The sequence below is a fragment of the Microchirus variegatus genome (assembly GCF_963457635.1).
Source record: "Microchirus variegatus genome assembly, chromosome: 11".
NCBI lineage: Eukaryota > Metazoa > Chordata > Actinopteri > Pleuronectiformes > Soleidae > Microchirus > Microchirus variegatus.
In genome coordinates this window covers 11,599,589-11,625,231 of record NC_139812.1, presented here as the reverse complement: position 1 = coordinate 11,625,231, position 25,643 = coordinate 11,599,589, and the positions used below count along the sequence as shown (strand labels likewise).

The window sequence follows — 25,643 nt, the reverse complement described above, 5'->3', positions numbered from 1 at the left end:
ACTGTTTAAACTGGGTTAAACTGATTTGTTTTTAGAAATGAGAGAAAATAGCCCATATAGAGGTTGATTTTATTCAAATCATTATAAAGGTGGAGCTGCTCCTGAAAGCAAAGGAGAGACTAAAGTGATCAAACCCCGAATGATTAACCTGGATCAATAAATTGATCCAATGATCCAAAACAATCCTGGGGGCCAGCAAACTTGTGCTGTCAACGAAGACGACGACAACGACGACATGAGTGAGGAACTATACTCACTCGGCGGCATCAGGCACAAAGGAGGACAGCAGCTTTCTCATGCACGGCTCTGGAGACACTCCAAGGCCTGCTGTTTTTTTTTTGAAGCCTTCGTACCATTTGCCTGGCAACTCTGGGGACAATCAGATAAACACGGACGCGCCAGGCTGCGCCAATTTTTCCGTCATGACAGCAAAAGCTGAGAGGATTTTCACACAAACACACACACACACACACACACACACACACACACACACACACACACACACACACACACACACACACACACAGAACATAATGTGTTGTCCGCAGGAAGAGAAAGAGGAAACTAATTTGACTTTTAAGACAATGCGTGACATTAGAGTTTGTGTGAATGTAATTAGTCCCAGTGAATGGCACAGTGTGGTTGTGGAGGTCTGCACGCCATGGACGCTCAGTGGTGCTTGAAAAAGAGAAATTAAAGCTGCCATATGTAAGAATGTAAGAAAAATGCAGAGGTCTTTTAGGTTTCGTTTTTTTGATGTGACTGGCAACCCGTGGTTGCTCGGCAGCTGAGACTCTACTGACTGAAATGATTGGTAGACGGCGGTAGGTGGCGCCACATGCCAAAACATGATTTCAAAACATAAACATGATTTGCAGTCTGCAAAATATATTTTTTAATGCAAATATTTTGGCTGTACTGTTGTTGTTGGTGAGTTAAGTTTGTTATATGAACATTATTCCTGAGTCTCTGTGACATATTAGGAGGATTTTATGGCCAGTTGCTTTAGATTTATTACATAATGCACCTTTAAATGAAAAAAAAACATGTTACAGTAGAGGAACAACATGGTATTCAGTCATTTTGTAATAGGAAAGTAAGACAACAGCCTTATTTCTGATGGGATTTCCAGCTTGGTAATATTATTCTTATTAATAATAAGAAGAATTAAACTGAAAAGAATTAAACTGCTATCTGAGATTAATCATCATCATAATTTGCTTTTTTTTTTATTAAAATGAGAATCTATCCAATTTTCCTTTACCTTTCAGACCTGGGCTGTCAGAAATATCATCCTGCACTTAGACAGAAACTTGCTGACCTTCAGCACAAACACTCTGCCTCACCACACCCTCTTTTGAGTGAAGCCCAAGTTAAATCTCAGTTTCCTGTAGGGGGGGGGGGTGTTCGGGCATCTGCATCAACATCCGCATCATGTTACTTCTTTTACATGAGACCACCCAACATGCCTGATCTGGAGCCACAGTTCCTTGAACAGTGTCGGGGCAGGTTTGCTTTCGTATAGCCATGGCTCGAGCAGCGCTGAGCCTGTTCCTGTTCCTGTGCGCGTCCCATCACACAGACCTCAGTCAGGCCAGGCTTCCTCTGCAGTTAATTATGGCCACAGCTTGCATGGAGGCATATCATTAGCAGTAATTGCACACAGCAACCCACCACCATGTGCCTCCCTTCTTTCTTTCTTTTTTTTTTTTTTTTTTTTCGGGTCCCAGATTTTGATCCGTGAAAGGCCAGTGCAGCAGCAGTTTGAACGGGCGAACAAACGCGGGTGTGAGGAGGGGAAGTGAGTGATGCAACTGCAGAGCCTCCTCCACGTGTGAGCATGTGGTCACATCTATGAACTGAAGGGGGCAAATCGTGGGTGAATTCCAATTCCTTGCTTTACCCTCAATCTCAAAAATGTGCGCTCCCTCTAGTGCAAGTGCTGTCCCGATTCTCAGAAAAATTAAGTTGAGGGGCAAGTTTAAGGTCTGTATCGCCCACAATATTGAGATTTTCCGAGACCACCCTTGGGAGCCAGGGCTACCCAGAATGCATTGCGTGTTTTGACATAACAAAAATGACGCCGAAAGCAGCGAAACGAGTACGCTACAAATTAAGTATTTTCTTTGTTAGTAGAGATATAAAAATGATGAAAACCATTGTATTATTAGTTTAGTTTAGGCCCATTTTATGGATTACTTACAACACTGTTGCGTAACATTTATTTTTATTTTACGATCTTTTGTCTTGTGCCGGCCGGTGCGGACAATCGATCGTTTGCTATTGTTTACTTTTCAATAAGCCGTGGTGTGTGGTAACTGTCAGCTGGATATGTCCATGGTTGTGGTATTTGTATGAGTATCATCTTATAACTAACTGACAACCTATTAACTTGACTGACAAACGGATCGTAATAAATAATCGTGACGTAAATGTGTTCTTCTTCTTCTTCTTCTTTGGAGTTGACAGACTGGACACAGCTTTCGTGTTATTCTGCCCCCTACAGTCTGAAGACATATCTGCATTAAGGGGTGTCCCGTTTCTAAGTGACAAAATAACCCTCAACACTTGGTTTCGAGGGCCAGTTAAGATTAGGGGTTGAGCTTGAGGGTTAAGATTAAGGGTTAAGATAGGAATTGGAATTGGCCCTTAGTCTCAGAGTGGGGGTTTCAACGTCAACTCCAGGAAACGCAGGGATTATGACGAGGCCGAGCGTGTTTGCTGTGTAAGCATGTTCACGTCCACAGGTGTATGTGTTTTCATATAAACAGAGGGACAGTTGGTCCCATCTGTACGGTTGCAGAGCAGGTTTTTTACCGTTATATACATTTGCAAACGCAAATAGAGGGGGGTGAAAAAACACAAACAAATAAAGGATTAAGGATCTTGTTGGTATGGCCTATAAACTTCTGCACAATAATATCTGAAATTGTCTTTGTCTCTGTCTCTATTTGTATCTATGCTGCTATATCTTGACCAGGACTCCCTGGAAGAAGAGCTCTTGTGTCTCAATGGGAACTTCCTGGCCAAATAAAGGATGAATAAATTAATTAAAAAAAGGGTGCAAAGCATTTACGAACTCCGAAACCCATCTAACAACACAGTAAATTCACGTTTTCTGTGTCGCACTCATCTCCAAGAGACGCCCCTCCAGCCACTATTAGCAAACCTATTCTGGTTTTAGATCATGTGCTGAATAGAAGAGATTGAGTATCCACGCGCTAATAAAAAAAAGGGGGGGAAATTGTAACTTGACTCATATTAGAAGGGACATTCCTTAATGCTCCTTATTAAACAGAGGCAGACTTTTGTCCCCCTCGTGATCCACAGTGTTTATGTTCAAATGTCTGCAGCCCATCCTCCCCCACACACACACACAGCCTCACCTGCACAACATGAAGGTTCGATAACTAAGCAACAGCCTCAGGGCCGGGCCGAGCCTCAGGAAGGGGGGGGGGGGGTTGGGTAAGGGGGGGGGGGGGGGGGACGAGGACCAACACAGACACTGGAGCTGTAACGAATACGACTGCAGAGGCAGACGGCTTTATCTCAGCGTTAAATCATCGCATCCGCTGTGCTGACGCTGACCTTTCATAAGCGATTGTGTAACTGTGCATACACAAAAAAATTATTAATTTACAGATAGGTTTCAGACTTAACTAGGCTTCGGGTCTTACATGTTGAGTAGTTTGCCCCCTTTTTTTTTGTTCAAAGTGGCTCATATTGGCTTTTTAATCATTTTTTTGGGGGGGGGGGGGGGGGACAATATCATCTGGTAACATCCAGGACATATAACAACTATATCAGGCCTTTTTGACAGGCAGTGAACAATAGTGTGGGTGAATAGAATTTATTAGGTAATGAAGCTGATACAGTGTTATGATCATATTGTTCTTCGGCCTTATATAAAGCATTTAGTGCTTGGGCCATAAAACCTCACTGCGGTGTCAACCTTGAATAAGTTCATCTTATTAAACCATGTCAAATATTATTTTAAAAGGGGGGAAATTAAGGTAATATTTCCTGGTTGTGGGTTTATGCACCTTAGAATAATAATAATAATAACAATAAGTTAATTGAACCCGGTGAGACACGTTTGGCAACTGTATTGCAAATATTGTGTGTTTAGATCTCGTGTCACTCGGCAACATTCCCACGCTGCACACAGGAAGTGATTTGTCATCAAGTCAGACAATAGCAACACTGTGAAATTATGATATTAAAGTGCTAAAATGCTCATATATATTGAAAGAACAAGCATGTACCATCTTAGATGGCCTCATTTTGAACACAGGCTATAGTAAACCATGCAGCCTGACCCTGTTGAATCACTTAATTTTCCCATGAACGATACTGACATGTTTGCCAGCAGGCTCAGTCAGGTCAGAGGCATGAAATGTGAGCAGGCATGGTAGTGATGGTGGTGTTGGGAGGGAGAGAGGGAGGGAGGGGGAGGGGTGATCTACAGCAGAGCCTCGACAGTAAAACGATCTGATCGAGGACGGTCAGGGGAGGATGAAGGGTCACCTCACCTTGACCAGCGCAATCCTCTCAGCCACTCTTCAGTTACGCAACAGACTTATTATACTTAACCACTCCTATTTACGACACAGACACTACAAATCAACATGCATGACACAGGTTCAGCTGAGTTGGAGCCGTGGCGATGAATGAGGAGGGAATGGAGGGAGGGGGATACAAGATACATATCCTGTCTCCCAAGTTGTGACTGAACCTGATCACAGCAGACATGACCACAGAGAAATGTAGAGGCCAAGTGGTCTCGTTACTAACTGGTGCAGAAGCAAGGGACAGGTCTGCACACACACACAACCTGAGGCTGACACTTAAAGTTTGGAGGGCGTATTTTATTCTAATGAAAAGACCATGACCAGGTAGTTACTGGAGTAAGCGAGTATAGCAAATTTCCTTTTTCAGTTATCTGGAGCAGTCCACTTGACTGGGGGGGGGGGGGGGGGTCTACTGCACATGTACCATTTTTAACAAGTCTACGGGAAAGATTTTTGCACTCCAAAGGAACAGGAAACGCATCACTCGACCGTTCACTGGCTGTAAACAAGAGCATAAAGGTGCATTATGTAATAAATCTAAAGCAACTGGCCATAAAATCCTCCTAATATGTCACAGAGACTCAGGAATAATATTCATATAACAAACTGAACTCACCAACAACAGTACAGCGAAAAATATTTGCATTAAAAAAGATATTTTACAGACTGCAAATCATGTTTATGTTTTGAAATCATGTTTTGGCATGTGGCGCCACCTACCGCCGTCTACCAATCATTGCAGTCAGTAGAGTCTCAGCTGACGAGCAACCACGGGTTGCCAGTTACGTCGAAAAACGAACCGTTTTCGGCCACATTCTTACATATGGCACCTTTAAATACTATTTATGTTGCAAAATGAATTGTATTAATATCAAAAACAGACATTTATTTTAAATCACATGAATATATAGAATATGTGTGGACAACTGTAATTAAAATTTGTACCAGGAGCCACTTCGGCCACTGCCATTTGTGGCTCGGGCCCTAACAAGTGTATTTATATATGTAATTGAATGTTGTATATGATACATTTAATAATGGGATAATTATGACCAAATGTCTTATTATTACCGTTATACAAAACATTGCTTGCAAACATTTATTATATTCTAACACCTCGCTGGCAGCTATGCCTCAGCGACACACTGTGTTTAAAAGTCGTGGGCCATGATGTCATTATAACATGATATTAAGTGGGGGCCCGCATGTGGCCCCCGGCCACCAGTTTGAGACCCCTGCACTAGAGGGTCCAATTTGTAAAGATTGATACTACATTTTTCAGTTCCAAATACCTGTAACTAAATGTGGTTTGCCATTGATGATCCACAGTGATCTGTAAGCACATATGAAAATGTTAAACTTAGAAACAACTGGCGAACTGTCCAGGTCGTACCCCGCCTATCGCCCTATGTCAGCTGAGATTGACACAGCCAAAGTGGTACAAAATGGATGGATGGAAACTTTGGAATAAGACATTTCAGGTCATATAGGATATAAAAATGTTGATTTCTTGTTGGATTTCTATTATTTTACTGCTCTGGCAAACTTGAGATAATAAAAAAATGCATTGTATGTGCCCATTGAACTAAAACAAGTTTGAAACTGCTGCATTAGACAACAACAGCCACATTTAACATTGTCCACTTGTGAATGAATCTCCTGTACATTTCCAGGAAGCTGGAAAAACACAGAAATGATAAAACAAAGTTAAGCCCAACTTCCAATAACAATTTGAATTTTTTAAAGGTTTTTTTTCCCTCCAGGGCCACAAATTAAACCCACTGCTATATTCCCCTTTTTTTTTAAATAAAGAACACATATACCACAGGCCAACACCACAACACAGGTATTGCTTGTATATTTTATTTTATTTACAGTACATGTAAAAAACAAAACAATAAAAGTAGCCAATAACATTGACCAACGTGGGCAACAGTAGATAGCCATGTTGCACATACGGGGGGGGGGGGGGGTTGTCCCATCTGAGGCAATCGGAAATGTTTGCCCTCTCACTCACTGGAATCTATCAGGGCTCAACAGTGAACAGTCAAATGGCAGATCCATGAAAATGGGAGGAGTGTGCGTTATCGGTTTAATAAGCACACACTTCTCTCACTGACTGACCTGATCTGTCAACCTGTGTTTTTGGCCTCAATCTGAACACAAAAAAGTTCCCAGATGGGCAGAAAGTAGACGGGCTGGTTGGCCGAGTGTGACTGTGTGCAATCTTCGGTTAAGTTTTTTCTTTTTAAATACAGACTGCTCAGCGGCAGCAGCAGCAGCAGCAGCAGCAGCAGCGGCCTCTAGTCTTTGCTGCCTCCCTCCCCCGTATTCCAATAGTGCTGCCTACAACACAAAGGTAGCTAAAGGTCAGCAATGCAGTCCACTTTTGCCCGGTGACTCAATACGACTGCAAGTTCCAACTAGTAGCAGACTTTTTCCTTCAGCACACTCAGCAGTTGAATTCACAGTATTCTTACAGCATGTTCAATTATTTATTTCTTTTTTCTCTCCCAAAGTCACTCATAAAGCTTTAACTGATAATGCATAGGGGATCTGACACATTTTTGTTCACCCATGTTTCTCCAGTGGTAAAGTTAAACAAGGATTTTCTTTTAGTGTGTGTGTGTGTGTGTGTGTAAGATAAATTGAGAGAGAGAGAAACACACCCAAGTCAAATGCAAGAATACAGTGTACACAACCATATGTGTCTGGTGTCCCCAAGAATCGTACAACAAAATAATAATAATAATAATAATAATATTAAAAAAAGATTTTGTTTGTATCTCCTGTATCTCCAAGGCCATGGATAGTCGACCACAAAGACTTCTAAAACTCCCCTGCTGCTTATCAGGGCTGTATCTCGCATTAGTGTTTCAGACAGTGAGCTTACAGCAGGCCACCAAGGTACAGATAAAGTGCTTTTTTTTTCTTCATGACATTTTAAATAATTAAAGTGAAATAAAATGGTTTTCAGGGGAAGGGGGGGGGGAGAAGGTAAAAAAAATGAAATGGAAGAGAGACACATGATTTTGGAGAGGAATCAGAGTTCAGTATAAATACATCCTCAAATGTACTGCGCGTGGGCCGTGAGGATGAAAACACTGTGATTGCTAGAAGAGCTGGAACAGTCACTACTGTCTCTGGGTGGAGCCGTTCACATTTTTAAGTAAGAGGATTCGGGGGTAAGACTAATTCATGGTGAGATGTGTCATGGTCCGGGAGGTGGGGGGTCTTTAATGATGCCGCCAACTTCACCTGACTGGACAAGTAAAACCTTGTAACTTGTCGGTGGTGAGGACCGTGATGATGATAACAGCAGCAGAACCAGCAGGTTTTCATAGACTGTAGCAACAAAAGGCGTACTTGGACCGCAACAAACAAGTACAGACAATAAATACATTCGGGTCCTTGTAGTGTCGTAATTCCGCTCTATTGAAATATGATTAGATCTAGAAATAAAAAGGAGGAATAGTTCATGGGAGACCATGAAATGTATGGCCTTTTTTTTTTTTTTTTTTGCTCCCTTGTCCAGTCACAACTCTGCTCCACTTTGGCAGCCATTTTCCACAAGCCTTGTGAAAAGAAAAGGAAAAAAAAAAAAAAAAGGCATATAAATAGTAGCCGTGGCAACCGTACATACTCCCTCCTGGGTCTTGACACAGTCTGAGAATTCAGAAAAACCTCGGAGACCACTCTTCAGTCCTCAGCCTCTACACGAGAAGAGAAAAGAAGAAGATAAGGAGATGAAGCAGAAGGACAGAAATCAGTCACAGCGAGCACACGAGACCAGTTTATCGTGAAAATGGCTCAACATGGGGGAGGAATGTGGTTCTCAACATGTGAAGTTTTGTCATCTACAGATAATGGTGCAGTGCGAAGTGAATTTGAGCTCCTTTCCACTCGGCTGTAATCTGTGTAGCTGACAACACAGGAAAAAAAAATGCTTCCTTTATGAGATCTGGAAAAAAGGATCAAATAAAGGCTGAGCTTAACCCTTTACTGTTTATTCTTAAAGTCAACTCCTCTTGGTTCATGAGGCCCACGGCAGAGTGAAGAGAAGGGCTGGGGAGTGGCCAGTCTGGCTCTTGTATCACTCAAAGACAATATTTAACCTATCGAGTATGCGCCGAGGCTTCAGAAGGTCAATGAACTCAGAAACCAGAGGGAGAGACTGGCAAAGCCATAGCATGACAACGAGCTTTAGGATTTAACAGAACACACTCTGTTTGTTGGGAACTCCATTCCAAATTAACTGCTTTATCAAGCTATTCTTTTTTTGACTGTCAGCACGTGCTTTCGTTAATGCTGGACTTCATGTGTTGTTTTCCCCCCCTTTCAACAAAGCAACTGCCCCATAGTCGAATAAGCATTGTTGCCTCGCAGCAAGGTGGTCACTGGATACCAGATCGACCGAGAATGTTGTGGAGTTTGCATGTTTTCCCCGTGTGTGCATGGGTTCTTTTCAGGTACTCCAGCTTCCTCTCAAATTTAAAAACATGCCGACTGAGGATTAGGTTAATTAGAAACTCTAAATTGCCATAGGTGTGACTGTGAGAGTGAATAGTAGTTTGTTTATGTTGGCCCTGGTGACCTGCCGAGGATGTGCCCCGCCTTTTACCCTCTGTCAGCTGGGAACAGCTCGAGAATCCCCTCTGACCCTCATGTGGAGGATATGTGGTAGAAAATGGGCAGGTGGATCTAATCTAGCAGTAAAATTAGCAGGTTACAGTTGCAGGACAATTATTTTACTCACGCTCCCTCAGAGTTCAAACATGAACACCATCAATTATATTTTATATTTTGTATACATAGTAAGATGGTTCTACAGCCGACTCCAGGACTTTTTTGTCTTACTGAAAGGGTAAGCTTACAAACTTGATGTCACTGCACATCATTTCCTAAAAATTGCGAACACGAGCAGGTCATGTAATCCGCTGCCAATTCACAATTGCTTGTGAATTAGCAGTGTGTAATTTAAGATTAAATATGCCTTATTATCAGTCCGATAAGCTCTCTGCTAACCATTTTCTTCTGCACTTGGCCAGAGAGATTTATGAGGAAAGAAATCACGATACGATAGTCACAGAGGGCTCTCAAGTGCAACTACAAATCTTTTGAGTGTGACAAAATGTTTTCTCGGATCACATTGGTGCAGCTAATATTTATGTCTATGCCTTGGACCTTCATTTTACTTAATGTTTCTCTGCAAAGCCTGTGTTCTCTATGAGCAGTTTCCCAAACACATATACTCAACAAAGAAGGAAATAGGCATCAAAATCTCTCTTCACATCTGATTGGCTCCATTTTAAATATTCCTATACATAGCTCCCTGTATGTGCAGCAGTCATGAGGATGACGACAAAGGAGATGGGCTAGATCGTAATTCAAGATGAAGAGAAATAGGCCTATAGCAGAAGCATGATTTACGTGACACCCAGGTATAATTTCCTTATAACTGCGCACTGATATGACCATTTTTGGACAGAACTTGCACTTGAGCCATTTATTATTTAAATAAAAGGGTAGGAATGTTGGTGATTTTCATTAGAAAACTAGGGCTAACCAAACCAACTTTACTAGCACTGCAGGCTAAAAACATCACAGTTAAAAGCACATAGCGCACCATAGTGAATGAAAAAAGAAGCAAGCAACACTGAGTGTTTTCAACAGCCTGGCCCCAAATCTACTGCATGTTTGAGGTGTTTTTCCTGCTACAACTCACCTGATTCAAATAAATGGGTCGTTATCAGGCTTCAGGAAAGCTTACTGTGAGTTGACTATTTGAATCAGGTGTGTTTCAGCAGGAAAACATCTAAAACGTGCAGGACGGTGGCTCTCTAGGACCAGGGCAGAAAGTAGTCAGCATGACCCTGGTCCAGAGTCATGCTGACTGTTTTTGTATTTGCATTATCTCCCACACAATGATTGATCTATAACTGATAACATTAACAACAATAGCAGTGAACTAGCTTTTCAATAGGTGGATCATGCGGCTCATGTAAAACATGATGTGTAAGTCAGGAGGCTCCAGCTGTGATTTTAATATAAAAATCTATTTCCATTTCATATGTTCTGCAGCTATATTAAATTGATTATCATAATTTCCTTACATTTGTATTTGATACAGCAGCAGCTCACAAACTCAAGTTTCTTTCAAAATATGATCACTTACCCTAAAAATATTAACATTTTGATGCAACTGTTCAGTTTAACAAATGTTTTGTTTTTGGGCCATACCCTCTTTAAATTGTATGACATTGCACCTTTCAGGAGACCAAATATAAAGCTGGAGAATCCACTTTTTGGTATTGAAACAGTGGCCGTTAACAACATTTCAGTAGTCTTCTCAGACTTTGTTGATCTAATAAGAACCTACTGGTGCAGTGCAGTATCTATAATAGCAGCTGTGATACACAGATGAGCAAAAATTGTGAACTAACCTATGTGTCGCAGTGGGAAAGCAGTGACGTAATCTCCGGGCTCATGTGACCCACAGCCTTGGCTGCCTCCAGGATGGCTCTCCGGTACATCCCTTTCTTCTTGCGGTTAAATCTGGACCTGAAGAGCTCTCTAAAGGGTGAAAGTTTGGCAACAGAGAGTTGGGAGGTGGTGGGTGAACCGAACCATGACACCTTCGCCTGGGGCCACTGCGCCTCACAACTGGCCGTCTCCTGTTTGCGTGTGCCACTGATGCTGAGGACACGTGCCGGCCACCAGGGGAAGCCATGGATCTTACCCCAAACAATGTCACCCACCGCCACAGCGTGGCCCTCTTCTGTTACACACTTTGTCATGCTGCGCGTGTGGAGCCGCACTGTGAGTGGCGGCACTGTCTTTGAGTCCTCTCGAGAAGGTACAGAAGATGAAGTTACAGAGAGGTCTTCTCCAGGTGCAAGATCACACAGCTCCGGTGACGTGCCATCAGAACTGAAAGACTTGGACTCATCGAGACTGTCACTGCTGCAGACCGACAGGCTTGAAGAATCGGCCTTGCGCTTACGGAAATTAATGAGAAGGGTTAGGTCGCTGTGGCCCCGCTCAGCCTCCTCTCCAGAGCTCCCTGACCACAACTCCAGAGAGTTCTTTCCCTCCCCTGAGTCTTCAGAGTGGGGGAGGCAGGGACCAGGAACCCTGGGACTTTGTCTCCTTGTATCTTCTATAAGTTCTGCCTCATACTCGACCACACCCTCCTCACTCTCTCTCTGAGGAGGTTTCAAGCGGATCTTTGGAGAAGGCAAGTCCTGACTCACAGTTGTGAATGGTCTAGTAAGTTTGAGTTTGGGAATGGACACCGTGAGGCCAGACCTTGTGGCATCTAAAATGTGCCGTTGTTCCTTGGTGGGATCAGAAGGCGCCTTGCCGTTTTCTCCCACACCATTCTGCACCACCTGTTTGGGGCAAAATGGTTTAACTGAACCGTGGACTCGTGAGGGGATCTTCATGACCTCCCCCTTGCCCTGTGGAGTGCTGTAGGAGATCTTTATGACAGGACTATGGGGGATAATCACCTCACCGCCAGGGAACTTTTCCCCATCAGCTTCCCCCCTTTTGTCCTTCCTAAGGCGCTTGCTGTCAAAGCTGGTGCCATTTTCCCGTTTTTTAGTGTCCTTGTTTGCAACTACGTCCTCCTTCCTGGAAAGCTTAGATGGGATATCTTTGTCATCGCCATCGTCATCGCTCTGTAGTGCATTCTCTTTTCTAGACGTTTTGGCATTGCTCATGCCATCTTTACTGTCCTCATCACTATTCAGTGTGTTTTTGCACTTTTCACATAGTACCTGCCGTGGTCGGAGACGGATAGTGCTCATGGTCATGCGACCGGGCTCTCGCGTCCTCCTCTTCTTTCTCTTGATTGGTCGTGGAGGAGGTTGAGGTACCCACTGGCTGTAGCTGTGACGCACCCATAAAGGCTGAGGGAAGGGGGCTCCTTCAAAATAAGGAGGGTAAGGAGTCTGTCCAGCTGGCACTGGTGTGGGTAGAGGGCAAGGAGGAGGTGCAGTTAGTGTGGTGCTTTCAGAGAGAGCGTTTTCAGAGAGAGCGTTTTCAGAGAGAGCGTTTTCTGGGGGAGCATTTTCATCCTTTGGTCTGTGTGGAGTCTGGCTGGGAGAATTGGAAACCAGCTCCTCACTCACAACTTCTGGGATTTCACAACCTGATTTCGGTATTGGACAGTCCCCACATTTGGTTGTGAAATCTGGTAGACAGAAGAGCCCAGTCCTAAGATGAACAATAAAAAAGACAAAACAAAATATTATTAATTAAGCATCTCATTTAGCTTTATTACAGTAATACAGTAAGTCCATACAAGAGGCACAAACACTCTTTTTTTACAAATAAATATTTATTGAATATTTAGACCTCAGCATTTTTTGAGAATGATAATGTAATGCTTTACTTTAATCACTCGTCTTGCTATTTTGATTTACCCAAATGAGAAGACAACAGGTTTTACACGCTGTGTAAAGCCTTTAATTTAAGTGGCTGACTTTCTTTTACTTTGACTGGACATGCAGATGCTACTCTCCCCGTCACCTGTATGCTGAAAATTCTTTGAGGGTGGGGGTTGGGGTGCGCTTCACAAGCAGCCATGCGTCCTACTGCCTTAGGCCATAATATGGAGCAATAGTCGCACTGATTCTCTCGAGTGATTTTAAATACTCTTTTTTACACTGAGAGCAGCCAACATGTCTAAAGATGGCCCAACTGCCAAGTGAGTGTTTGAGGGTTGGCTGGCAGGCAGCAGTAACATGGCTGTGCTGCTTTAGTCAGGAGACAGCAGACAAAGAGACTACAGGATGCCCAAAACCCACCCCCCTCCCCAACATCTGACTGAACAAAAACAATCCCATGACTCACTTGGGATTCAGATAGGTAGGGAAGGAGCCAGGAGATTTCAGTTTGTTTTTGCATCCGTGTCTACTCAGGGCCTGTGTGTGGTGAGATTATTAATTAGCGCACATTTGGGGAGCCTGTTTTCCTCCCCAGGAGAAGGAACTGGCAAGCACCTCTGAATAATAGTCTCTTGGTGAGGCTTGCTCCTCTCACCTTTTTATGTGCCTCTAAAGAAACCAAATATTAGCTTTCACAGTAACTGACAGGGCACAAACACTGCGGCCTGTGACTGAGAACACAAAGTGCTAGTTAAGCACAGCACAGCACAGCACAAGGACGCAGCATATGACCAGCCATGATTCATTGCACTGTTGCTATTTCACATTGTGTACTGTCTAAATAAAAGATTTGATAGGCCTAGCAAACCTGTGGCGGACAATGACAGGAAATGTATTTCCATGATCTGAAAAGGAAGAAGTAGTCAAATTCTGTCAGTTACAAGGCCTGAATTATAGGCCTATTTTAAGTTTTTCCAAGGCCTGTCTCTTCCGATTAGCCTGGGTTATTTTCAGGACGTGTAGGAGCTCTCACATGAAAAATCATCTGGGCATACTGAGGGGCAAAGCTGGTCAGATTCTGATTCTGCTGATCTATAAATAGTGTAAAGCCAATGGCTTTTAAGGTGCACAACACCAAGAGAATCCCAAGGCATGTATATAACATGCACCAAGAGGAACAAATAACAGATGATACTTATGTATGTCAAATTACATGCACATGGTTTTCTCATTTGAATATGTCCTTTTTCTTCCTGCTCCTGTCAAACACCCTGAGGTGATCACTGCATCTCTACAGAACCAGGGTTGAGAACTAATAATAAGAATATGAATAATAAAAACCTCCCATATGTGTACCATCAGAACCCACATGCAATTATTTTTCTACTGTTTCTGTACATCCAGAATAACTGGTCATCAATGCTATCAAGCCACTTCTAAACACTGCAGCTATATTTTAAGAAAAGGTTCGTTTAAACATCACTCTAGATGCTTCTGTGCACAATGTCTTAAACTCAGCATGTAAAAAGAGGCAAGTGATATTCATAGTGCTGTTCACCCAGAGCCTAGTTTTTACTGAAAACCTTTTAGCTGCTCTGTGTTTGATTGGGCTAACAATAAGCTAGAGGTGAACACAGTGACATTAGCCATTGTTCAAAAATAAGTCATAAAATATCTCGTTTGACAATAGCACTCCTTTGACTTGTAGAATGTACTGTGGTGAACAAGACATGTTATTACCTTATTATGAGTCAAAACGATATCACTTTGCCATTAGCTAGCAAGCTAGCAGGCAGCTAACTTGTCAGCTACAATAACCAATAGGTCTATTGTATGAAGGCCCGGTTAGCTCTCGGTTAGCTCTCGGCTAGCATGAAAGGTAAATTAGCCGTTAGCAGAGCTTAGCAAATTGATTTTAAAACGACGTGTATAAAAAAAGAATACAACACACAACACTTACTTTTTGTTGCAATCAAGTAATATCCCCGTGTAGCTTCTTTCTCGATAGGTGAGCGTCACTACAAGTGTGTCGTTAACTATTTGATCGATAGTGACAGGTACCCGAGAGCCGGCCCGCAGCTCCTCGGCCACAGCCTCCATGTTTCCCGGGGTGAGGTGTCCGGCTCGGCGGTACTCGATCCCGGCCAAGGGAGCCACGGTCGCGTCGGACAAAGATCCGTCTCCCCTTCGCTATTGGAGCAGGAGGCTACACCAGGGCATAAAATGACGCCATCACCCCCACCAAGTCAATTACAACAGCACTGCCACCGCTGACATCACGCTGCCTGTGCTGGAGGAGCAAAAATCTCCCAAGACAAGGCCTACCCTTTCCCTGTCTCACTTCTCTGGCTTGTTAGATGCCTTTCATCGCCACCGACTTTTATCACGACAGGAATGCCTCCGTTTTTTACCGATGGTGCTTTGTTCTGTTAACGTACACAATCACTACCCTGTAGAATGAAAAAAATACATACATGGATGTATTTTCTCCCATGCATCATAGCACACGGACGCATATGAGTCTCCAAAATAGGGAGAATTATGGCCTACATTTCGCAAATGGCCACCAAAATACATATGGGCACAAGTTTTAGCTGCAGTTATTTTTACTTTAACATGAGCATTACTTGTATTTCACAATTTTAAAATGAGATCTTTTCAAATATTGTATTTAAACTGGGATTAACTGGATAAATATGCTACTTGATTTAGTGTTTAATACACCTAAATCTATCTATAGCCTATTTACTTTGTATAAATTGGTGGTTGTGAATAAGGTGAGGTGAACACAAGCACGATTGGTTTTTATAATAGAGAGGTATAACATGTACAATCTTTATTTTTAATATTTACAATGACTTTTGGGAATGAAAAACCTCGCCCAAGGCCGCTCAATTTCACACAGTGTCAGTACACTCGAAAGCTTTTACATCAACATGAACGTTTGGTAAAGGAATCAAGTGATCATGGCCAAAATCTAATCATTCAACACAACTCTTCACAATCCATTATATGTTTTTAAATATGCTGCTCACAGACAGAACCTCCTGAACATAGTGACTGCCACACAGCCTCTGTTATTTGTCAAGGAAACTCTTCCAGTCGTCTCCAGTAAAGATGGTGAAACATTTTTCAAGATTTCTTCCCCGATTTCTGTTCTCCAGAAGCTGCCTCTGTAACTTTGTCATCTGTCATTAAACACAGGGAGTGAGAGAGAGAGAAAGACACCAAATCACGCTCAGCTGAACACCACATGAGTTCAATACAGATCAGTTGTGTGAATAATGGCAGTGGTAGGTCTGACCTCTTCCACATCTTGCGCTGCTGCTGCCATCTGCTCGCTGGCTGTGCCCCTTGGATTCAGGCGTCTCTCCTGTATCTTCTCAACACGGACACGGATCTGTTGCTCGAGCTCGCGGCCTGATCTGCAGCATCACATAGGTCACACTTTCAAAACTGAGGCACTGAATATTAAGATGCTTCTGTAAGGATACTTACATCATAGTCTTCATGGGTGTAAGAAAACAAAGTTTACTACTTGGTCAAGATTGAATCAATAATAATAATAATATAACACTAACATATCTGTTTGGGTTATATGTTTTTTAAAAGACATAATGCTGCTTATGAAGAACAAAGGAAAATGTTGATGTACTATGGTGGGTGTAAAGCCTGACTTTGCCCACTAGGTGTCTCTAGCTTTCCATCATGCAACTAAAAGAATCATGCAAAATGCCTTTAGTTGTGTACTTCACTACCTTCAAATAAGTGCAGTGCCATTTTCATAATGTGAATTGTTGCGATGATGATATAATAAACCATTATAGATAGAAGACAGCTACTGACAGGACAAATATCGTGGGTCTAATAATACTGGTGCTGGAGTGTACTGCATTTTGGTGAGTAGTAGACAGTATTAGAATTATGTTACCTGGCCTTCTCACAGTCTGTGATGGGGATGGCAGATGCCTGCCTCTGCTGAGTATCACTGTGGCCCATCACATCAGGTTTTACATTAGCTTCCTGTAACAGATAGTGGCAGTATTTTGCATTTTGAGCCTGTGCACATTCAGGATAACACAACTGACTGGGCCACAGCTGCATAGCTGCACCACAACCACCGCATTTGTACTTTACTTTGTATTTTTTCAGCTATACATGCACAGAAAGGTTGCTGGAATGTCACTTTCCTGTTAAGCAAGCATTCCATATGTTCAGTGCGTGCATGCCCGAAGGTAAAATGTTGCTGCTGTTATTACTGAAGCAGCAACGCTCCATCACTGACACTGACCTCTTGTTGCTTGTTACTTCCTGAAAATTCATGAGCATTAACATGATTGATCTTGTGATTTCATTCCCACTGTTTCACTCCTCTCTCCACCAGGATTGAAGCAGTGCTCTGCTGCCTCCCTGTGGTGAGCAAGTGGAAATCTATCTGGTTTTTATCCACACACATACCTCACGCCTTTTCTGTCTTTCATCCTTCTTCTTCTGCTTGTGCTCTGACATTTTCTTCTCCTGCGTGATCTTGGCTTGCGTGCGCCACTTTGAAAGAGCCGCATGGCTTCTACGGGAGATCCAGACAACAATACACTTGATTCTAATTGATTGCAAAGGGGTCTGAAAACATTGATTGTTCCTCTGATCTTTACCCCCTACTGCTGGTCAAAACCCAGTTAGATACAGTAGTATAGCTCTGACAGCCGTCTTATCTATGGTATTCCCGTTAAAATATCATGTGTACCACCCATTGTGATAGAACAATAGTAAGGCAGACAATAAGGTATTTACAATAATACACTATAATACTACCACTTACTTAATCCTCTGCTGGAGAATATCCTGTCTCTCTTTCATCTCTTGTGTTGCAGCCTGCCTCCTCTCCCCTGGCCTCTTCCAGTGCCCAGAGCCAAACAGAGGGAGCTCGGGAACCATGCCGACCTTGTTTGTTGCCTTTCCTCTGACAAATTGAAACAAAATGCCTTATTTTTATTGCACTCCTGAGCTCTCATTCCCAGTGGAAGCAGCTTGGGAGATTTTCGATCACTTGGTCTACACTGCAGAGAATGTCATTAAAAAAAAGTGTTGCTGTATCCTTTTCCAAGGCACCGTGCCATATTTTGTTCTCTTCAAGCCCAGCACTCAAGCCCTTTACTGGAGCAGAACAAATTCACCTCCTCTGTCCTTCTGTTAGACAGTTAATAACACTTTCACTACAAAAACAGTTCATGCCCAGCACATAATTTGCTGCCTGGACTCAATGTAAAAAAAAAATGTATCTCCAGTGTGAAACATTTTATACTCACTTTCTGGCCAAAGCAAACGAGAGACAATAGCCTCTCTCACATTGGCCCATTGAATAAGATCACATTAGTGTTGCTTAGTCATGCCCAACAACAACCAGCTACTCTAAAGCTTATTATTGCATATAATGCGTCATTGAATAGGTGGTTATATGGAAGTACTTCCCAGTTGATGAAGGGATAGTTCAGTTTTTAAAAAAAGAAATTGATTATATGAGGTATCGCCAGGGTTATTAATCTGCTTTTCCTTTTGCCACCGTTTTCAGCCATGTTTTCAGGTTCACCGTGACAGCTGTGCACTTGAGAAGTCAGTGTTGACTGTGTCTGTGTTTCATACAACCAAAAAAAAAACAACAAAACTATCTACTACATTCTTAGAAATAAGGGTTCCAAAAGTGTTCTTCTACAAGGGCTGAGGTTCTACCTGGAACCATTTGCTTCTGAAAAACCCTTTCCCGAAGAAAGGGTTTTTCAAGGGTTCTTGGTAAAACTAATGGTTCCAGTAAGAACCATTTTGATCCAGAGAACCCTTTAAAACCCCTTTCCTGAATAAAGGGTTTTAAATGGGTTCTTGGTAACACTAAGGGTTCCAAGTGGAAGCTTTATAAAAGGTTCTACCTGGAGCCAAAAAGGTTCTCCTATGAGGACAAGCCGAAGAACCTTATATGGTTCTTCTTTTATTCTTAAGAGTGTACTTTAACCAATATATACAAGAAATACTCCAGTAAACCCTGTAAAATGAACAACTTTTTAACACTTTGTATGATGAATCTAATAATTTAGTAAGCAGTGAGGATTAGAAGTGCTAAGCAAGCCAGAAAAGCCAGGGTAACTTTTAAAACTGCTTCCAAACAAATCAAAATCAACATGGACTCCCACACAATAAACTTTTTCTTCCCTGCTCGCTCACTCTCAACCCACTTACCCTTTGCTAATAGGACAAATGCACGGCTTTGGCGTCCTATCGTTCCCTCCTGCTGAGTCCAGCTCAGTTTTGTCCAGTAGAATCATCTTGTGTTTCAGCTCTTTGAACTTCTGCAGCTCGTCGTCGTCCTGCTGCTCCTCGCTGAACTCCATCAGCTCTGTGAGCTGGAGCTTCTCCACCACTGGCAGCTCCACTAAAAACAACCATGGCAGATACAAGTGTGATACGGAGGCAGCCAGAACTAAAAACAACATTGTAGTACACACCTACACTTGACAAGTGTTTGATTTCAAATAGTAGCTAACAAATTCCAGAGCAATTTTTTAGCATTTCAAATCGACACAAACATAGGCAGGCAACACATTCCTTTTAAAACATCTATGTGGGTTGCAGAGCGGAGTTTGTGGCCAGTAAGCTTTGAGTGATAAGAAGCTAAATATAACTCTTAAAATCTGCAGGGACAATTAAACAAAAGACTACTTCCCCCTCATGAACCCAGAGCCCTGTCTTTGTTGATAACCTTGAAGGCGGAGAGATAAACGGACATGGAGGGCCTTGGCTCTGCTCATTGTGCAGCAGTAGCCTCTCCTGTGGAGGGCTGTCTTGAGCTTGTCATAGAGATTACCTCCAGACAGTGTTTAGTGACAGAGAGCTCCTGTTTAGAACCCACAGGTTATCGATCATATTCATCTGGCTCAAAATATATTGCAGAGCTGTAAAGGTGGGTGAGGGTGTTAGGGGGTAGGGGTGAAAAAAACGGGTCAGTGTCTGTGCGGTATGGACCTCTCCAAGGGAACAAGAGTCACACCAGTGAAGTGGTACCAGGGCAAGGATCTATTTTGGTTGTCAGTCGTCCTATCTCTGAAAAAAGGGCAGATGGCTCAGATGCACGTGAATGCCGAACACTTGTGTGCTGATTAAAACTAAGGTGCCTTTGATTTACCTGGCGCGGCCTTCTTCATGATAACTTGCCGCTTTGCCATGGCGCTCCTCAGATACTGGAGGATGCCCTGGACCCCCTGGTCCACAATGTCTTGTGGAGGGAAAGTGATGGGACAGTTTCTCAGGTTCAGGCCTTTGAGGGTAATCACGTTTCCTGTAGAAAAATGGGGCAATATTTAACTACACTCAACAAAAATATCAATGCACGAAGAAAAACGTGTAGTTATTGTTATGTGACAAAACAGAGTAACTATCCAAAAATAACAGTACAACTTTATCAATAAAGTGGCTTTAATTTGCGAGTATTAGGATTTCAAAACAAAAGTCTTGGAGTAATGGCAGGAAGAACACAATGGTGGTCGATGATCCAAGTTCACAAACTTCGATAACGTGTGTGTCCACCATTAGCCTCACGCAGAGCGGTACACCGGCGACGCATGGACATCACCAGGTTGTCCATCGTGGCCTGGGGGATGTTGTACCATTCCTCCTGCAGAGCCACTTGAAGTTGGCGGCTGTTCTGGGGAACTGGAACTGGAACTGGAACCCGCTGGTGGACACACCTATCCAGAACATCCCAAAGATGTTCGATAGGTGACGTCTGGTGAATACCGCGTCATTCAGTTGTGTTGCCACAGCTGTAAACGCTCAACCCAGCACTCAGCATGAGCCAATGGCACGCTCCCTCATGATTTGTGACATCTGTGGCATTTTGACAAGTGACAAAAGTCCACATTTTGGTGTGCCCTTTTATTGACCAGACCATAAGGAGTGTCTGTGTACTGGTCACGCATATTGACCACCACTCTGCCATGCTCCATGACTCTCATGAGTTGAAATACTCAATCTGAGATTGTAGTCAATAGGAGTGGCCAAGTGACACTGGACTACTGGGTTTGAGCAAAACAAATCATTCCATAAACAAATGCATTAAGAATCTGAGCAAATGTCATGAGATTCTATTTTTGTTCACCATTTTAAGTTTGTGCGTTTATATTTTTTGAGTATAGATTATGCCAATTCCTCTATTGCCATGGTTCTCAAAGAGTGGTACGTGTACCACCAGTCGTACACAAGCTTCTTCTGGTGCTACTTGGAGGAAAATAAGAAATCATGTTCTACTATATATACTACCAGGGTATGTGGTCGGAGTGGAGCTGAGGATAATGTGCAAGAATTAAACAAATAACCAAACATCTCAATCTGATTACACTATACCAGTGTGTGAAGGATATGTGATGAAGAGGAGGATGATGAGAGAGCAAATTATCTTATTGGGATTAAATCTGCCTCCTATGCAAAGTCCATAGCTGACTTTGCTCGACCTATTTACATTACTGTATTTTAACATTAGTGAAAATGGAGTTACTATGAGAGCTTAATATTTCCTCAGGTGGTAATAGTTTGAGAACACTTAACTTGATAATAGGTAGAAGAAACTAATTTTAAGCAACGCCGTATGTCCTCTCCATTAGTAATTCATTCATCACATTTTATCGAATTAAATATTAAATTATTCTAACAGCAAGTGTTATTGAAGCCAAAACAGAGACACTGCTCGCAAATGGTGACTGAAATAACAATAATAAAGTTCACTTCATTAACACAGTAGATGGATTTCAAAAATGAATACCAAGGTTTAAAATGCAAAGTACAGAAAAAGATGGCGATAGACGTGATTGTGGGGGGCAGAACGGCAGAATGACCTGAGTCCAAGGTGGAAATCAACTTACCCATCTCTGGTGGAAGTTCTGACATGGGATTCCCTCCTAATAGCAGCGTTTTCAGGCATCTACATGAACCAAATCATAGATTATTAAATGACTGCGAGGTAAATGTCTTGATTGAGACACTAAACGTGAAGTTGTGTAGAGACCAAAACGTGTGTTTACAGAGATGATAGCGAATCAATTAATTACACACATTGTAATGAGGGTTTTAATTAACTGCCACTCAATAAAAGAGCGCTAGAAAAAAAGACATTGTCTTAAAATGTGACAAATAAAACACACTGGAGGTGGAAGAGCTGCTGCATGAGTAGCCTACCTGTGCAGGCCAATACCAGCAGGGAGTGATGGAATAAGGTTATTTCGGAGGTCGAGCCACTGCAGGTTGGGCAACCGGGTGAACAATGAATCTGGGATACTGGATATCTGGTTGCCTTCAAGATATAAATACTGGAGATGATACATATGAGCAGTTAGAAATAATAGATCATCCGGAGGACAGTATGAGAAATCTGTAGAGCAGTTTCAAACAGTATCGAATTCAGCCGCCAGACTTTAGTTAACAGATTTGAGCATATCACCCTCATTACACTGGCATCCAGTGTTTCACAATTGATTTTTAAGGTTCTTTAAATTAGTTGGAAAGCAGTCAATTGTCTGACTGTTCAGTAAATTAGCAAGACTCTACCCCCAAACAACCCTGCTTGTGGCTTACACCATTAAACTAAGGGGGACAAAGCATTGTCCCACTGGCATTTAAATGCTTTTTTACTCTCTATTGTATGTTTTGGGTACTGAACTACTACTGAATATCTGTCTGTGTGGTTCTCCTAAAGGTTTCTACCTCTTTCTTTTGCCCTGTTACAATGATTTTTTCCCCTGGTAAACGATGAGGATGAGGATGTTTCCAACCCTGTGAAGCCCTGTGAGACAAACTGTGTTTTTTAATTGTGGGCTATTACAAATACAATTTGATTTGATAGCTTTGAAAATAAGAGACATTAGACTTTGAAACTCTCTGTCAGAGGAAATATGACAGGTGGAGTCTATGCATGAAATGATTGCACTTTTATTACTTGGAGTTAGCATCTATTGTCTAGCAAGTATCTTGTTTTTTATTAATCTGATCAATTTAGAGCAGGGGTGCCAACCTCATTTTCAGGGCCACATTAGCATAATGGTTACCCTCAAAGGGCCAGATGTAACTGTCATACAGAATAAATGTAACAAAATGTAACCCAATAAAATGTAAAATAAAGGTAACTTCTCCGTAACATATTGCTAAATAACTTTCTGTATTTCTTACTTATTCAAGTTACAAATATGATGCATTATAGCTGTAACCTGGTCCATGATGGTGTTTCTTGACAAACTAACAGTTTTAAAAGTCTGTATCTGGTCAGTGCAGACCTGCTCACACACCTTCAGCATGCACTGCTACAAAAATGCAGAACAAGCCTTTGAAGCATGGGTGATTTCTTCAGCCACAATAAAGCTAGCTCTCACTGCTGCATTGTTTTTGGTTGTGGCTTTTGTGAACACATTCTGCTGCGATCACACTCTCAATCTCAATTTCACTCGTTGCATGATGCACATACTAGTCGCGGGATACCATCAATTTTCCGGGTAACACACTCGGCCTGCATTGTGGGAAATGTAGTTTATGGTCAACGCACACCTTAAAGCAGCATAGACCTATTTTAACACAGATTTTTAAGACCAATTAATCACTCGGGGCCAAATAAAATGACGTGGCGGGCCACATCTGGCCCCCGGGCCTTGAGTTTGACATGTGATTTAGAACGTCCAATTAACCTGTGCATGTTTTTTGACAGTGAGATTATTGTTATTATTACTAGTGTATATACAGTATATCTGCTCGATTGAAAACAGTACATGGCTGCACGTGTGGGACTGACAAAAATGTCAACTGACCTTAAGTGAGCTATTTTTCAAAATACTCTCTGACACACCAGTAACTTGGTTCTGCTCAGACATAATGTCTCTGTTGAGCTCCACGCAGCAGGCTCCTGTGGCTCAGCGTCCTCAGGCAGGACGTGGGGTGTCTGTGGTTTGACAACACTGATATGAGAGACAGAGGAGTTTAGCTGCAGGTCTGAAACGTCCCCCTCCTTCTCACTGTCTGGGGAAGAAGACATTTAAGTGGAGCTGGTGCACAGCAGAGATGTGGCCCAATATGTCCAGGTGACTTTTTTCACTTCTTCCACTGCTTTGGTCTGAAAACAAGAAATAACGGACTCATTCAACAGCCCAATGCTTTTTTAAAAAAGTAGCATATAAGCATGTGTTAGCTAGTCACTTCCTGCTAACATTAACTAACTAACTAATTAGCAGTAAACACTTCCTACTACTACTTTTTCGTGTATTAACTCACCTTGTAACCGAGTATCATTGTGAACCACATTCAGTGTCTTTTTTCAGGCAAAAAAACATCAAAAAGAAACACAATAACGAAGGCAATGTCATGCTATGTTGTTGCTAGCCGCGCCGCTTCACGAATTCTGACGATGTTACCATGGCAACGCGGTGAACACAAACTTCAGTTGAGGTCCACGTGTAAAGTTAAGACACTTACAATGAATGTTTTAAGCTATAATAACAAAGTACGTCTTTATTATCATATATAGAACATACGCTACACTAAAAGATTATGGATGCCATAGTTAAAAGTGTGCAGTGTTCAGACAGTGGAGGCGAATGGTGTTAAATCCCCTTTACTGTACTCGCCTCTGTGATCCGGCGCCACCCATCCATCCATCTACTAATGAGATTGTGTGTGAGTAATTCACAGAGCTTCACCTGGGCCGAGGGCAGCAGCACAGACACAATCATAGAGGAAAAAAAGAGAGAGAGAGAGAGAGAGAGCGAGAGAGAAAACTCCCTCAGTTTGATCCTGGCTTTACCCACAGAGGCTGCTCCTGTTTGTTCATATGCACAACAGTGTGATACCGAGCTACGTCAACAACAGTCACTGGCCAGAAACTGTCACACTACTCTCACAAGTGTCAAGTTAGCCAGAAAACACAGGCCAAGCATTCGCTTATCACGTCAAAATAAAAGCCTCCCCAACCTTCAAGCAAGTATGTACCAGTGAGAGCAGAGGAAGAAAGATGACACTTTAGAATCAGAAATAGTTCATTGATCCCAGAGGGATGTTTGATTTTATTCGAGTCTTCACTTAACAATTCATCAGCATTGTCTCTGACGGACATAGCATCCCTATTCCTGCATCTAATGTCTTCATGTTACAGCTCAAACTGTGTACATATTCATTCATTGTTGTGGATGTGATTATTCATGTTACTAATAGTTTATTCCTTATTATCCGTATAGCTGCGGAGTCAGTTCCTATACTGTATAACTTATTTTATACATATTTTATTTTATTGTTGTAGTTATCCTATATTTACAACGTGGACCTTTTTAATTCATTTGAATTAAAATTCAAAGCGCTTTATTTGTTCGTGAGGGCCAATTTAAGCCACGTAGAGCAGTTGTTACACATTTACAAGAGACAAACAGAAGATGGCTTTTTTGTAAGAATAGCCAGATATGAATATTAAAACCACAAAATGTATTTACATAGGTGCAGGTTGCAATGGGAAGTAAAAAGCCACTGCACTGACCAATCAGAATGGAAATATCAGCTTTGTTAACTGTGCCAGAGTGCACTCAGATGGACACAGATGTGGAACACAGGTCTTGACTCAGACTTGACCTTTTCTTTGGTGACTCAGCTCGACCGGAGGTGCAAATCAAAC

General features: G+C 42.3%; 2 protein-coding genes across 2 annotated transcripts; both read right to left on the bottom strand.

The window, feature by feature from the left end:
- Nucleotides 1–11,014: 11,014 nt before the first annotated feature.
- pwwp2b (PWWP domain containing 2B) lies at nucleotides 11,015–15,079 on the bottom strand (the record flags this gene model as incomplete). The annotated part of the gene is made up of 2 exons (XM_083897180.1): nucleotides 14,925–15,079; nucleotides 11,015–12,791 (listed from the first exon to the last, which is right to left on the bottom strand). Exons 1-2 carry the CDS (start codon nucleotides 15,062–15,064, stop codon nucleotides 11,015–11,017), a joined length of 1,917 nt encoding a protein of 638 aa, XP_083753306.1. The 5' UTR covers nucleotides 15,065–15,079.
- Nucleotides 15,080–16,041: 962 nt separating this feature from the next.
- On the bottom strand, nucleotides 16,042–24,020 carry LOC310933779 (leucine-rich repeat-containing protein 27-like; the record flags this gene model as incomplete). The annotated part of the gene is given in 11 exon segments (XM_083897349.1): nucleotides 16,042–16,152; nucleotides 16,269–16,389; nucleotides 16,896–17,023; nucleotides 17,423–17,531; nucleotides 17,784–17,924; nucleotides 19,193–19,385; nucleotides 20,136–20,288; nucleotides 21,868–21,926; nucleotides 22,181–22,311; nucleotides 23,797–23,834; nucleotides 23,837–24,020. Coding segments are annotated over 11 exon segments (1,368 nt in total).
- Nucleotides 24,021–25,643: the final 1,623 nt, after the last annotated feature.